This window comes from Odontesthes bonariensis, chromosome 17, assembly GCF_027942865.1.
Source record: "Odontesthes bonariensis isolate fOdoBon6 chromosome 17, fOdoBon6.hap1, whole genome shotgun sequence".
Classification (NCBI taxonomy): Eukaryota; Metazoa; Chordata; class Actinopteri; order Atheriniformes; family Atherinopsidae; genus Odontesthes; species Odontesthes bonariensis.
In genome coordinates, this window is record NC_134522.1 from 22,297,372 (window position 1) to 22,312,611 (window position 15,240).

At 39.4% G+C, this 15,240-nt stretch overlaps 1 protein-coding gene across 8 annotated transcripts in view; it reads left to right on the top strand.

Annotated features, from left to right (window-relative positions):
• dtnbb (dystrobrevin, beta b) overlaps nt 1-13,914 on the top strand; it is a 38,593-nt gene extending 24,679 nt beyond the window's left edge. For 5 of the 8 annotated variants that reach the window (XM_075488127.1, XM_075488126.1, XM_075488125.1 and 2 more), the window contains 8 exons: nt 145-233; nt 1,730-1,843; nt 3,870-3,966; nt 4,287-4,307; nt 8,895-9,054; nt 9,472-9,561; nt 9,719-9,782; nt 10,492-13,914. In XM_075488127.1, coding sequence (XP_075344242.1) covers nt 145-233; nt 1,730-1,843; nt 3,870-3,966; nt 4,287-4,307; nt 8,895-9,054; nt 9,472-9,561; nt 9,719-9,782; nt 10,492-10,597 — 741 coding nt within the window. In that variant the 3' untranslated portion in view covers nt 10,598-13,914. The remainder of the gene's footprint in view (nt 1-144; nt 234-1,729; nt 1,844-3,869; nt 3,967-4,286; nt 4,308-8,894; nt 9,055-9,471; nt 9,562-9,718; nt 9,783-10,491) is intronic. The other 3 variants (XM_075488128.1, XM_075488131.1, XM_075488130.1) reach the window with 2 other exon arrangements.
• The last annotated feature ends 1,326 nt before the right edge of the window (nt 13,915-15,240 follow it).

The window sequence follows — 15,240 nt, forward strand, 5'->3', positions numbered from 1 at the left end:
TGGTTCTCTGTTAATACAAAAAAAATAATGATAAGCTCCAGCAAAGCTTCTTTGTCACCCACTGTGGTCAGAAGGTTGCTGTTTGTATTTCACTTGCGTTCTCCTACCAAGTTTAACGCTTTCTATGAAACTTCTGTTTTTCAGCAACCATGTCCTCCAACGGATCTGAGTTTCAACTTTGATGCTAACAAGCAACAGAGACAGCTGATTGCAGAGCTGGAGAACAAAAACAGGTACAATTTGTGATTTCATCATGCACAAGGGAAACAATTGAATATTTTTCTCTTATTTGCTGGCTTACTGATAAGTGGGGCAGGAAAATATGTTAGACAAAGTATTATGCTCACAGTATCTATGTACTTTCTATGTAAAAGGACTATATACTTGTACTCCGCTTAATACTTTTAGACAGCTACATTAATTAGGCACTTAGTTGATTTGTTGGAAATTTAACATCTCGGCACAATATGGATTTATTAAAGCAATAAAGTCACACAGTTAGATATTCAATTATCAATTGATCAGTTCAATACATTGGAAACAGGTCAATAACAACATTTAAGAAGAGAGAGAAGAGTTTTTCAGAGGTAAAGATGTGGAGCAGTTCACCACTCTGTGAAAGACTGTTTGCTTACGTACGTAGTGAAACAACTCGAGAAAATAAGTTTCTCATTGTAGCGTCCACGGTATCCTTTTGTTTTATTCCTTTGTGTGAATCACTCCTGGGCTGACTGTACTTTAGACGCTCGTCTTCATTGAAAAAAGCTTGGAATGTCCAGAGGATGCAGTCCAAAATAAATAATGGAGTTTTATTTGTGATTGATTTGCAACTGGTCAAAGAAAATACCGTAAACTACTTAAACTAAGACTGTCTGCGCGGTCCGCGAGGTCTAAAGACTGTGCGCTTCAGTCAACCACACCACTCGACTGCAGCACCTTGCTCTTAAGCCCTCCCACCTGCAGGGATCACAGTCATTAATAAGCACACACACCAATAAACATTGCCAAACTATATTCCAACAAACAAATCTAAATGGAAACTATGAAACTGGCTCCCACACTCAATGTGAAATTGCAAAGATATTTGCTATTTCGTCATCGCGGTTTGATATTACATGATCATGTCACATTATCACAAAGTTGAAAGGATCACACTTCTCACTTATTTGGCACATAATGAAACAAAAAATACGACAAAGGAGGAGGAATAGTTTTTTTTAAAAAGAAGAAAGAATGCAATTTCTTAGTTTTAATATTTGACAAGTTGTTTTTGTACTGTTTTCAATTAGAATTTGTGTTTAGATTATTTACAAATGATTACTTTAAGTTTTTTAATCACATTTTGCATAAAGTTTTTTTAAATTTGATTTATTGATTTATATATTTTGAATAAGCTCTATACCCACAAACGAGCAACTTGCCTTATCAAGTCATCCCTTCAAAAACCTACTCTACCTCCACCAGCTCCAACGTTATTGTTCTGCTTACATGTTAATGTCTCTAAATGTGAGCACTGCAGCATAATATATTTACTTAGATAAAACTTTAGATTGGAGTTATAAAGGATAATCACTATTTCCCCCTTTGATTCGTTAAGTACAGTGTGCTGTACGTGCTATTACTCCCAAGTCCTCAAGTTCAAAGCTTTCACTTATGACAATGCATTTTTAAATTTCAACATAAGTAGCAAAGCTCATCTTTGACTGTAACTGTCTGCTGCTGTGCTTAGGGAGATCCTGCAGGAGATCCAGAGGCTGCGTTTGGAGCATGAAAAGGCCTCCCAGCCGACACCAGAAAAAGCGCAGCAGAACCCCACGCTTCTGACTGAACTGCGGCTCCTCAGGTATCACACTGATGCCACCAGTGCAACGCATCTCACAACATTTCCTACCCAGTGAAGGGACGAAAGAGTGAGGAAATCGTGCCAAAAACATCAACAACAAAAAACTACTTCTGAGCTGTTGTATTTATGTGTGCTGAACTAATTCTTCAGGCACATAGAACATCCTCAAATTAGCTGCACCAGCTGCGGTGGCGGAGACATTTGTCATGCTGGCAGGGCTCTGTCACCTTTGGGTTCTCTTCTTGGAAGAATATCTCACCCTGAGAGGACATATCACGGCTCTTGTTGCCTGATCTGTCTTAAATAATAAACCAGACAAGGCCAACAGTTGTAGAAATGTTTAATATTTGGAATTCTATTGTGCTTTGTGCCACAAATGATCATCTACTTATCGGTGCTAGTAAATAATTAACGGTTTATAGATTTTACATGCACTGAATTTCATTGTATATCCTGTGGTTTTTCTTCCCACACTGTCCCTCTTTGGTACGTAGATGTGGTATTGTATAAATGGGAAACTGGTGACACTTTGCATAATCAAACAAACAATGGTAACTGTCAAAAATTGTGGTTTCACTTGGCACAAATGAATTCAAACTTGTTCAGAAGCATTACGAAGCCTGCGTCACTCATTCTATCGGTTTCATCAACTTGTGATTGGAGCTACGTTTTGGCTGCACATTTCTGATATTGGTCTTAATCAGGCAGAGGAAAAAGATGTTTAGAGTCTGCAGATGTCTGTGAGTTTCTCATAGGAGAACTTTAGTCAGACAAATCGTTGCTGTAGCTCTATAAAAGCCTTTGGATTTGCAGTCACACCCTATGATCAGCAGAGGGTGATAATAAGCCAGGCTCCGCGTGTAGAATATCAACTCATAAGGCTCCCAGACTTAAATACCTTGTGGTGAGGCCTGGGTTTTTATTTATAACACTTTATTTTTTCTGTGGTTAGTTTAAACTTTATGTCCCGTGAAAATTAGTAACCAGCCACTCTCTCTCTCTTCCTGCTATGTGAGTTTAGAGCTGTTGTGTTTCCTTTTATAAAGTGGAATCCTGCAGAACAGCGAGATGTCATAGTTGTCATGAATCTTTCTTTTTTTTTTTTTTTTTAAATCACTTTCCCCCCATCTTTTTAAACTGTCATCACTCCGGTTGAATCTTCATTTTATGTTTTGTCAAATTTTCGATTCATCAAGAGAAATTTTTCCCTAAGTGACACAAAGTGTTAGCAGCAGGGGTTCCTCCTATGTGGATAAAATGCCGTCTTTGTGCTCCAGTGCCATGACGATAATCATGATTTATCGAGCACTTATCAGAGCCAGGATGCTGAGCACAGCCAATTTTAAACAGTCATAAAACCATCAGAATTTAAACCATTAAATCAACTCACAAGATGGAAGAATATCACAGCGTTGCTAAGACCAAAAAGCAAGTGATGGCAAGAGAGTGTGAAAAAAAGCTGAACTCTCTTTAAGATGGACCGGACCCCCAGGTCGATAGTTTGACAATCCCTCTCTAAAGGGTGACACAAATGTCAGTGACAGTCACATCAGTAACAGTGATGGCTTAAAAAAATCCCAGAGAAATCTTTGATTATCGGCCTACTTGAGCAAGAGGAACTTAGTACATTTGCAGTTTGTTGCACATTATACGTGTTTGATAAATGTTTAGATAATTGGACCTAAAGGCAAGTCTGCTTGCCTGAAACAGACTTAACTTCCCCATACACATACACCGCCACTTCCATCTGCACAGAAATCAACAGGAAAAACATTCCACCATGAAATAAATTGCTCACAGACTTCATCATTTTACTTCTGCTGTATAAATGATGTACGACCAGGCATGACAATGCACTCTATTTCTGCCTGAAATTACTTCCAGTCTCCGTCAACATTGTCGTCTCCTAGGAGCAAAGTTGGAATGTCTTTGTTTAGTAGGTTGCGTTTGTAGAAGGTCCGGCTTTACAAATGAATATGAAACTTGAAACATGTATCCTTCTGTTGTTGCTCTCCTTCCTCCACAGACACAGGAAAGATGAGCTGGAAAGACGCATGTCAGCCCTGCAGGAGAGCAGGCGGGAGCTGATGGTGCAGCTGGAAGGACTCATGAGGCTGCTGAAGGTACAATTGCCTGCTACCCTCATTGTTGATGTCTTAAGACAGTGGACGTACGTTAAATGTCCTGATTCTGCTCCTCGTTGGTGTTCTACGTGTTTGTAAGGAGCACTCTGTCTTTAACGATTAGGGTTTTAAAGCTTAACGGCCTCTTTGTTGAAATAAAATGTGTTCAGTTCTCCAAAAACAAAACACTGCCTTGATCTTACGTTATGTGAATGTGCCATGTAGTGCATGCTTAAATCACTCTCTTCTTCTTTCATTGCTTTAATTCTGTTGCTCTCACTCTCCTTGGTCTTTCCTTGCTTACCTTGGCTGGCTGATAGGATGAGGAGCAGAAGCAGGCTGTAAGTTGCCCTTAATTCAGTTTGCAAGGCTCAATAGCAGGCTCCCGTCACATCACTTAGTTTAATGCCCCGGCACTCCAAACCCCTTCACACAGATGTGATTGACAGAAGTCTTTCTAATCCCTTTTAAGATGGCTGCTAGGAAAGATAATAGGATTCCACTATTTAACATGGTTTTGCTGTTCTAGTCATCGAATTCAGACCACTGCACCACTTCCTTGTTAGCTCAGTGTTAGAGCCACAGAGAGATCATCTTTAAAGCTGGTTTTTTGGACCAAACAATTTGGAAGAGCTGTGTTTTGTAGTTTTTTTTTTTTTTTTTTTAGATCAAATGTCAGGAATCTGTTCCCTTCATTGGTTTTTAACAACCTCCTTTCTAATGTGGCTGCAGTGTAACTGGCCATCTGCTGCCTGGCTCAGAGCCATCAACCTGGGCCTGCATTGATCCCAGAGACACGCAGTGATCCTCTCCCTGTGTGAGATACAGCTCTAGACTCAGCACAGGACCTACTTGCACACCCACACATCCTTTACTTTCACCTCTTCGTGCAGTGAAGGTGCACTATTAGAGAGACAGCCAGCCGGACGTTTTCCTTGCCTTTAAACCATCGTTTGTGTTTGTTCTCCCTATAAGGATTAAGTTATTTTGGTCACATCTGTGTCTGTGTTTGTTTTGATAAATGTCACCTATAGGCGATAAAGGGTCCCAGTTTTTTCTTGAAGCTGCAATCTGTGCCTGTAATGCAGCACCCTGTTTGGGAAGAGTCATTCCAGGATAGGCTTTGGTGATGAAGAGCTTAATGAGATTTAAGATTTTTTATCAGAGGCTTAGATCCTCTGAAGGTTTGCAAACGGAGGACTGCAAGATGCACCTGTTCATAGACAACTTTCTGAGTTTTTTAAGTCATAAAAATAACATTGTGGGATGATTTGAGTTTAGAAGAAATGGACATTGTAGGAAACTTTCTTGTCAAGAGTTCGATTGTGAAGATCGATACCACTCCTGTGTCCGTATGTTAAGCTAAATGTGAAGCTACATTGTTTCCAAAGAAAAAAAGTTATGCTGCTGTATTTAAGTGAGAAAAGTGCAAAGACAATGTATCAGATGCTGAAACTGAGAGATTTTATTTAAAATGTTGAATTTCATAGCAGCAACGCATTCTTTCAAAAGTTGTGACAGAAGAAACAAAAGCATGGAAAAGTTGTTTGAGGTTTGATTTATTTGATTTATTATTAATTTATCTGCACTAGTTCAACATGTAAGCTAACACCCCACACGGTGTCCTTTGAGCTGGAGAGGGATCTTGCTTGGTATCTGTACACATAAAAAGCCAGCATTCGTGATGGTATGAGGGTGCATTATGGTGCAAGGCCCTGGTAACTTGCACTTCTCTTAAGGGCTTGTATTTTTCAGCAAGACATTGTTAATCCACATTCTACAACAACTGACCTGCCTGTAATCCAGACATGTCCACCACTGGAAACGAAGGCCTTGAAAAGTTAAGCAGAAATAATGAACATGTCCCTGTCACAACTTTTTGTTAAATATGTTGCTGGCACAGATGGTATACTGCAAACTTGGTTTAGAAAAGGCATTAAAACAGTCGGCAACCTGTTTGTTGGTAATGTCTTTGCCAGCTTCAGTCAATTATCTGAATGCTATGACTTGCATAGGCACAATTACTTCAAATATTTGCAGATCAGACACTGGATTAAGAGCCAAACATTAGAAATATTTCCAAATAAACCAGATGAAACTCTGTTTGAAACATGTTTATTAGACTCCAAACGTGCCAATACAAAAGGACTTATTTCTTGTGTTTATAAAATTGCTCTTGACCATTTACCAGCTTATGAGAAGTGCTCAAATAAATCAAAATGGGAATCTTAAACTGGACTTAAACTGCAAATATGATGACAAAAGCTGGAACAGATTGCTAAATTCATCCCAAACAATATTAATATCAACAAAACACAGGCAAATTCAATTTAATATTTTTCACCGCATATATTATACCCCATATAGATTGAATAAAATGAATGCCAGTATCACAGACAAATGCCAGAGATGTAAGATATCTGTAGGTGATCTTCTTCATATGCTTTGGAGTTGTGTACACTTGCAAACCTACTGGAATAATGTAATTCTGATAACCTCAGCAGCTTGTGGGCTTTCTTTACGCTGACCCCAGGATTTGGATACTTGGAGATGTTATGTCCTTGAATTTATATACTTGCAAGAAATACTTTGTTTTGTTAGCATCATCTGCAGCAAAAAAAGTGTATACTTAAACATTGGAAAGCTATGGAGCCACCAAACCAAAATCATTGGATCAACGAACTGTTGTCATATCACACTCCTGAAAAAATTCTCCATTCAATACGTGGGACATTGGCTAAGTTTGACCGGATATGGACACCCTTCCTGGACATTCTAACCAGATTAGATCTGAGAGACTGATCTGTCTTAATCTTAACCGTTTTATGTCAATTTAAAAAAAAAAAAAAAAATAATTTTGTTTTAGTAAAGCAATACTATGTAACATTTCTACCTTAAAATAACAGCTTGAAAAAAATTGTGCGGCTAGAATGAGTTTTAATATTATGTCTCCTATGCCCTTGGGGGGTCTGAGTTGGAAAAACTGTGCTATGTAACTTTGCTGGACCGGCCCGGGAGCTGAGCGGAAGTACTTCGACTTGTTTTCTGGCACACCTACCGCAAAAACAAATAGACCCCTCTCACGCTCCCAGGTACATTTGATTACTCTTACCGTCTCGGTCGACATAGCTTGCACCTTCTGACTCGTCGCCGGTTCGTCAACAAATGTGAAACGTGAAAGCGAAAGGGTGTTGTATTTACGACAGTGTAACTGTACATTACCTCCAAGCCTGTAGGGGGAGCTCCATAGTGGGCTTTTTGAGAAGTTACATAGTATTGCTAGCCTGGCTGACGCGTCCACAATCTCGATGAGATGGTGGTCTGGGAACTAGGTGTGCATTTTCTCGTATTTGAGGCGTGGTTTACGAATGCCTAGAGCCGTTTATTGGGCGCTACGAATGTCTATCAAATGACGTCAGGTTCTTCCCATGCTGCTTTGCGCGCGATTCATAGCCAATTGTATCACTTATACCAGATGACGACAGAAATTCGACGAGGAAGAAGAAAAAAATGGAAAATAAAAGTAAACTTGCGCTCTAAGCTACTTAAATTGACAACAAAGTAGGCCTATATGCTATATTCTACATGAATTTTTATGTTGTAGAGTTGTGAATTTATTTTAATAATGGAGAAATTGAGCAGCCTTGCTTTGTTGTCTACAGTAGTAGATCAACCCTCATCTTACTTTGAAGCTCCCAGCTCCCAGAAGTGACGTCAACGAAGCTTTAGCAGCAGAGAAGCTATCAGGCTTGTGTTGATGATAATAATAAACTCCTGGACTATGTACAAACTTCCAAATGCATCGTTTTGTGAGTACAGACCATAGTTGTACTACTGTAGAAGTTTGGTGTCATGACATGTGATTTTAGTGTGGTAATTTTGGAGATACTGCCAGGGTCCGTTAGCGCTTGTACTAAGCTATTCGGGATAACTCAGTAACTCAACTGATGTTCAGCCAATATCGGAAAAACTTCGGGTGGGCTACTTGGCTGGATGTCACGGTTCAAATGACCCTAGGGTGAATCTACTCCGAAACACTTTCTAAGGCTGCATTGAACGGTAACGTTGTGTCCGCTGTCATGTTGGATTAACGCTCTACAAGCTTCGGTGTAGCGCATAGACGTCGTCATCGTCTTGCTGCCCCCCCCCCGTTCTGTGATTGGTTCCCAAACTCTAGCAAAAATAAGGGCGGTGGTTTCCAGGCTGACTTTGCAGTGAGAATGAAATCGAGCGCAAAGCAGCATGGGAATTCCCAGGCTATAGTATTGCTTTAACTCTGGCCTTTCAAAAATATGTTTGATGCTAAATTTAACATTGCTACATGTATTATTACATCGAGAGAGTGGGTGGGGTGGGTGGGTTTTGTTTTTTTAAGTTTTGTTGTTGTTATTTTTATTTATTTATTTATATTATTTTATTTTTTGTTGTTGTTGTTTGTTTCTTTTTCTTAAAAAAAAAAGTAATATTGTACACTTGATATAAATTTTGTACAGCTGTACACTTTGAATAAAAATATCTATACAAAAAAAAAAATAAAAGCATGGCAAAAATTAAAAATAAATAAATAAATGAAATAAAATATGTTGCTGGCATTAAAGTCATGATGGGCGTTTGAATTTCATCTGGAGAAAAAAAAAAAGTTTTTTTGACATTTGATGTGATTTTTTCTCTGCTGATTTTAATTACTTATTGCGTTTAAATTAAGTGCAAATTATATCATTGTGTCTACATTCATACTGCACCGCAATTTCCTTAACAACAATATGGTAAATAACATCAAAGTTGAACCTAATAGTGACCGTTTGTGATACCACGCAGACCACAGTGTCTGAATGAAAACTTTGAAACTTTCCGGAAAAAGAATTTATTTAACAATATATAACATATGATTCCATTGTAACTTTCATGGATGATTTTACTCATTCCAGTCGCAGTCTGGAGGTTCCCCTCATTCTTCTCCCAGTCACGGCGCAGGCTGCTCCATGCCCATGCCCATCCGCTCCACCTCGGCTGGCTCCACCCCGACCCACACACCACAGGACTGCCTGGCAGGAGTGGGTGGCGATGTGCTAGAGGCCTTCTCTCAGGGTGAGTCTGAACCAGCGTCTGCAACAAAAAGCATTCATTGAACCCAGACACAATGCAGAACCTATTACAGTAATGAGTAAATGTTTGCATAGCACTGCAAAATACCTCCAACTTTGTGAACTTTGTGTTGTACTCAAGTCCCCCTCTGCTAATGATTAGTTTTTTTTTTACCTTGTAAAAAAACTTTTTATGTGTTATAAGACATATGAGAAAATCAGCCATTCATGCTTCGACAACAACTGATTTCACAACAGCAAACAACGATATAGATAGCAAAGAAGCACATTATTTAACACTTAGCCCTAAGAAAGGCTGGTCTCGCCACAGTAGCTTGCGGTCTGTTAAGAGGCTCAGTAACACTCAAATACTAATTAGTACACGTTTTTACTTTGACATCAAACTCACTCTGTTCCTCAGGTGTACCTAGAAATCTTCGGAATGATCTTTTAGTTGCTGCTGACTCAATCACAAACACCATGTCATCACTGGTGAAAGAGCTCCACTCAGGTTAGTCGCTTTGCTCATGTGTTACATTCTCTCTGCTCAAGAGGAGACTTATTTGATGTTCATGCCCGCTTCGACTGTATTACCTGTTACATGTCTTTTATATCATACATGATGATGAAAACCATTGCCACTGAAATTTCGGGTTTTACTTTTAAAGTGGACGACGGGAGAGAGGAAGAGGAGACCAACATGAGGAACGGCGGAGACAGAGGTGGGTTCAGGTACTTATATATCTCAGTCTCCTAACTGAAGATTTCAAAGCCAGGCGTACAACACAACACACAAGCACAATTGTTTTGTTTTTATTGTCAGAATTGGCCAAAGCATAAACATGAAACATTTTGCTTTTCTTAGCTTAAGCTGAGTGACAAACAAAATTTAGGAATTATTATTCATTGAGGATATATTTTGCCTATTAAACAATACCACAGATGCCCAGAACAGGAGTACAAATGAAACCACTCATTTGGTATATTAAGATTTACGGAAGCATATACTCTTCAGACTCTGGGATAATTAACTTGTTGTTTTTTAAGGACAAACAAAATACTTATTCAGTTACCTGGTCTTTCCATGGATAATTAGATAAATGAAAGTTCAGTAAGATCATGAGATAAATCAGATGTCTTCACTCGGAAAAAATCTCAAGTTAAGTGAATTATCCCTTTATTTCAAGGAAAACATCATTCCAACATAACAGTATTTCCTTTGGTTAATCATGAGAACACTAATCAGATGTATTTCTGGGATCAGGTTAAGACTATCTTAACAGGATGGAGTAAAATGGTTGCAAATGCAACTGCTCACGAATTGAAAAAAATATTGCAGTCAACTTGAGAAACCAAAGAAGAAGAACTTTTAGATAGAGAAAAAAGCATCAGGCTGTCTGCAACACTAAATGTGCTCCTCTGCTTGTGCATCCGTGTGCAGTGAGAATACAAAAGCACTGAGGGAAAGAGAACACCATCCCATCCTGCAAGGACATGAAGTCATCAACTGGGAAGAATCAGCAACAACTGGCACCTCCTGGCATTAGCACGTAGAGTAATGCATGCATGTAATCTATCAGGATTTCACTGTGTGAAAAAAAAAAAAAGAAGAAGTTTCCTCACACCTTGCAAGTAGCAAGATGTGTCTAATTAGCAAGTGTGTATGTTGTCCTGTGAACAAAAACTGCTGTAATTACCCGATGATTTCCCTCATGACTGCTCGGGAATTGCTTGCTGTGCTTTCACTCCCAAATGCTCCATTCCAGCAGATCGCTCTGTATATAAGATACTGTAAACACGTGAACTCGGGAAGGCCTCCACACGAGGTAGAACTTCCTGTCACCACATGTTCACTGTCTTTGCTTTTTGGGTGGTTAGCCTTCCTTTTCTCTGCTTTGATCATTTCTGCACAAAGTTGCACTCATGTCTGGATTAAGGTACTGTACAATGCTATGCCTGCTCTTTGTGGGTTTTAGAAGAAGGCTGGGTTGTTTGGAGACGTCCTGCCTCAGAATTCATGCTAAGTGTGTTCACGAACACATCTGTATTGTGGAGCTGCTTGTAATATCTTGTGAATGAGTAGTTTCATATTAAACATGTTGATTTATTTTCCTGCCAAGATTTATCCAACAAGGTGAAGTTACGACATAGTTAGCTTAACTATGTGATGGGGCTGATCTGGCTCTGTCTGTAGACAAAAAAAAAAAGGGGGGACTTGTTGTCACTGTTAGGATGCCAGACAATCAGTTGAGACTACTGGAAATCTTTACACCCAACCACGAAGAGGTATAGTACAGAATCCTTCATAAAAATCAGAACTTTAGTTCATAGAATGGAGTAAAGGGATCAGAAATTAAATGATTTTAAAGAGTTTATTTGCAAGACTGGTTCTGAATACTGTGAATATAGCCAGACAACATAACCCTGATATGAAATAAAATATGTTTTTTTTAACCGAAGTGATGAAGGAATTACAGCTACTCTTGCTGCTTCCACTCTTTATGCCAAGCCATGCTAAAGCAACTTGTATTCACCTCACGGACCTGACGTTAGTATTGATCTTTTCGTGGAACTCTTGGCAGGAAAGCAAATACGCATATTGGCCAAAATCTTGAACTAATAACGTTTGGGAAATAATCGTCTTGATTGTTTAATATGCTGGAATGACTTTCATCCTTGTTTCCACTTTTATCTGCAAGATAACTTACAAGCCGGCATCCAGAATACAGGCCGCGCGTAAACACACTGGCTGAATCCCATACTTATTCTGCTGCTAATGTGCTCTTAATGAGCCACGCTTGCCAATGAGAGGGCTGTGCGGTTAGAAACCAAGGGGCTACTGCAAACACAACAATGAGCCAAGTCTCCTCTTCTCCCAGAGACTACCACCTGAAGAGCATTGTAATGCTCAACACAGCATGGTGCCTCCTTCAAAAGGACACTGAGTGGCTGCGAGCCACAGTATTTATTGTGTAGGGAAGCACCTCAGGACAGTGGTGAGTTAAGGCACTGAGTTTTAGTCGTGAGTTGCAACACGAACACTTGTTCAGATGATGGCAAGTCCTAGCAAGTAGTGCAAGTGAGGAGGTGCTTTAATAGCTTTATTTAGTTAATAAAAGAATATGGAGTCTGTGAATGTGCAATGGCGGTAGGTGCTCAGGGACCCCAGAGCTACAGCATGGTGGTAATGTCCGCCCCACAGATTAAGAGGTCACATGTAATTAAAAAATGAAGGGGTTGATTACAAAAAGATATATCGTGCAGTGTATGGTATTTATAAATTGAACCTTGAACTTGCTTTTGATAACTGTCGTGCGATTTTGTTCAGACTTCCCAAAGTACATTTTACCTTCAGTTTGGTTTATTTGAGCTTCTTTTTTTTTTTGTCAGTGTTCAAAAGCAAGTGACGGTTTAGACGAAGGAAAGAAATGTTTCTGAAGTGCTATTTGGTGAAGCATGTTGTCGGATCTAGTTTGTCTGTGTGTGAATTTGTGTCTTTCGCCGAAAAACAAAGGGATGCTTCTGTAACAGAGACAGCTGTTAACCGAAGAGAACGTTTGTTCTAAATCACGCACCGATCAGGTCTAAGTTACCTTTACATTTGTTTCATTTGACGAACTGTTTTCTCATTCAGGGCGACCATCCATCTCCAATGAAAACGGGCATTGTTTCGTTTTATGTTATAAAGAAGGATAAAGGTCTGGAGGGATGTGTTTAGTTCTCTAAATCTGTTTTTTTCTTTTTGTGATTTTTGTGCATTAAGCTTGTCCCATAAGCTAAGTATAAGGTTTCTACAACCTGTTACACTGTGTCAAGAAAAAGAACAAAAGAGGCTTCTCTGTTATGGTTGTTCTAAATGTGATATTCTCATTCAGTTCTCTCCTGATATCTGTTACTATTATTGTTATTATTCTGGTTTGCGGTATTGGTGGAATATAGTCATTGTAATAAGCACACTTCCATAGTCCCCAAATATAAATCTATGTCAAGCAAGTAAAGTCATTGAAAATTCCACTGCGGTCAAATATTTAGATCCACAAATCATATAAAAAATGCAGTGACAAAAATTTAAAGTGACTGTTTCCCCCTTCGTTATGAACATGCATTTCAATTCAGCCCTTAACTCTCTTTTTTTTTTTTGTTCTTTAAGTTTGTGCCTGTAGCTGTACTGTAAAGTGCTGTATGAAGTAACCATTAAGCAAATAAGATGATCTATCAGCCTCTATGTCTGTGACTTTGTAGGGATTTTTTTTATCTATTTGACGTGCTCTGGGGGAAACATGTGCTCAGCCTTTACATTTGTGCCAAACTCTTTGCATACATTGTGGGTCATACAAATTACAGGTATATATATCAAAGTATAACTGCATTAGTATGTCCTTGCTCATAACCCGTTCACAGAATGCCTGAAGATGTTCGTATTTAATGATTTCCACTGCTGGAATATGCTGAGGGGGGAAAAAAAGGTCACATTTAATACAGTAGTTGAAATATGATAAGAATAGAAAACACTTTCTAGATCTACTCAAAAAAAGTTATCAATATCATTTCATCCAATGCTGAGGCAATACGTGTACGTGTACCCTCTCAGACAAAACTCGAGGTGAAACAAATACAACACAGCCGATCATAGGGAGCTGCATACATTGTGAAACTTTTATTGTTTTTCAGAGACAGTGTGCGAAGCAGACAACAGCGCTCCCCTGATGTTATTTATCCGTGTATGTGTTCTGTATGGTTACGCTTCTCGTAAATATTTGTTTTTCATGTTGATTTTACAAGACATAGTTTTGTGTTACAAAGCCTCTCTCTCTCTTTTGTAAATACATCAAATGTGAGATATATTAAAAAGATTTCAAATATGGCTCATTGCTGGTCATTTCAAGTTTAACGGGTACGCTGAGGGGTGTGGCTGGAAGTGGCACATAACTTAACAGGGCCTCTCAGTTGGGTGTATCATCAGAAGAAGCAGGGTAGGCACCAATAAGAAGGCAGTTAGTAGCCAGGCGTGTCTCCTCGCCTCCGGCTTTGATTAGTCTCCGGCTACATTTGTCAAGGGATTATTCTACAGAGAATAAGATTCGAACCCTTCAGACGGAGAGCTGGTCGAGACCAGCTGTACGGGGGTACTTTGGGGTTGGCAATAACAAATTACTTATTGAAAGAATATTTCCTCTACCACAGTGGTTCTGTTTGTTCTCATTCCCATTGTGTATACCCTGCCTGTCTAAACACTTGTGCCTTTATGAGTCAGTCATGCTTGGTTTATCCCTGTTTCTGATTAACTTCAAAGTTAATGGACACTGACTTCAGGCTAGTCAGGCATGCAATGCGATGGCAATAAGATGACAAAACCTTTCACAATCCCACTCACCACGGAAAAGTGCACGTATGTACCAGATACAGAAACTCATAAGGAGAAACAAATGTAATAAAAAGGCAGAGGCCATGAGTTTTCTCGGCTTCCCACTTTACCTTTAGTCGTTTATAACTTTGCCCTCTTTTTGATCTCAGCTACCCACCTGCAAACTTTCACAGCCGTATTTTATATAATTGTGATGCTATCACTAAGCAAACATCTTTTAAACACCACATTTGTAGCCACTCTCGCTACAGCAGGTGTCACCAGCATTCAATTTCACCACAGTCTATGTACCAATAAAAGTCATGCTGTTGTAGCTCGTCATCCTCCTCATGGAGTTAACACCAGCTAGTGTCACACTGACTGTAGTTCATGAGGCAGTGAGTTCCGGTTGCTGTCCTTAAATGAACCACTCTGTGCTGCTGACTCTATGAGAAAGAAGGGCTGCTGCTTTCAGATCAGTGAACCATATCCGCCTGCTGTGCAGACTTTTCCTCTCTCCCTCATTGCTCCTAAAAAGGTTTCAACCTGCCCCTCGGGGATTTGCTCTCTGAGCCTTTAACCTTTGTGCATCTGGCGACTTCAGTCGCTTACCTCATGGTGTCTCCGTCTAGTGGGCGTGCTTGGGATAAATATGGGTTGCAGTGGACGCTGGTGTGAGGTTAATGGAATGAAAATGATAAGAGATTTGATAGCTTGCTCCAGCTGCTCTGCAGGAAATTAAATGTAGATGTGTCGGATTCTGTATGGGGACTGCTTAATAGCGGTAAATGGATTTTGATAGCTGTACAGTTTTAAATGCAAAATAAAATGCTTTGTCACAAGAAT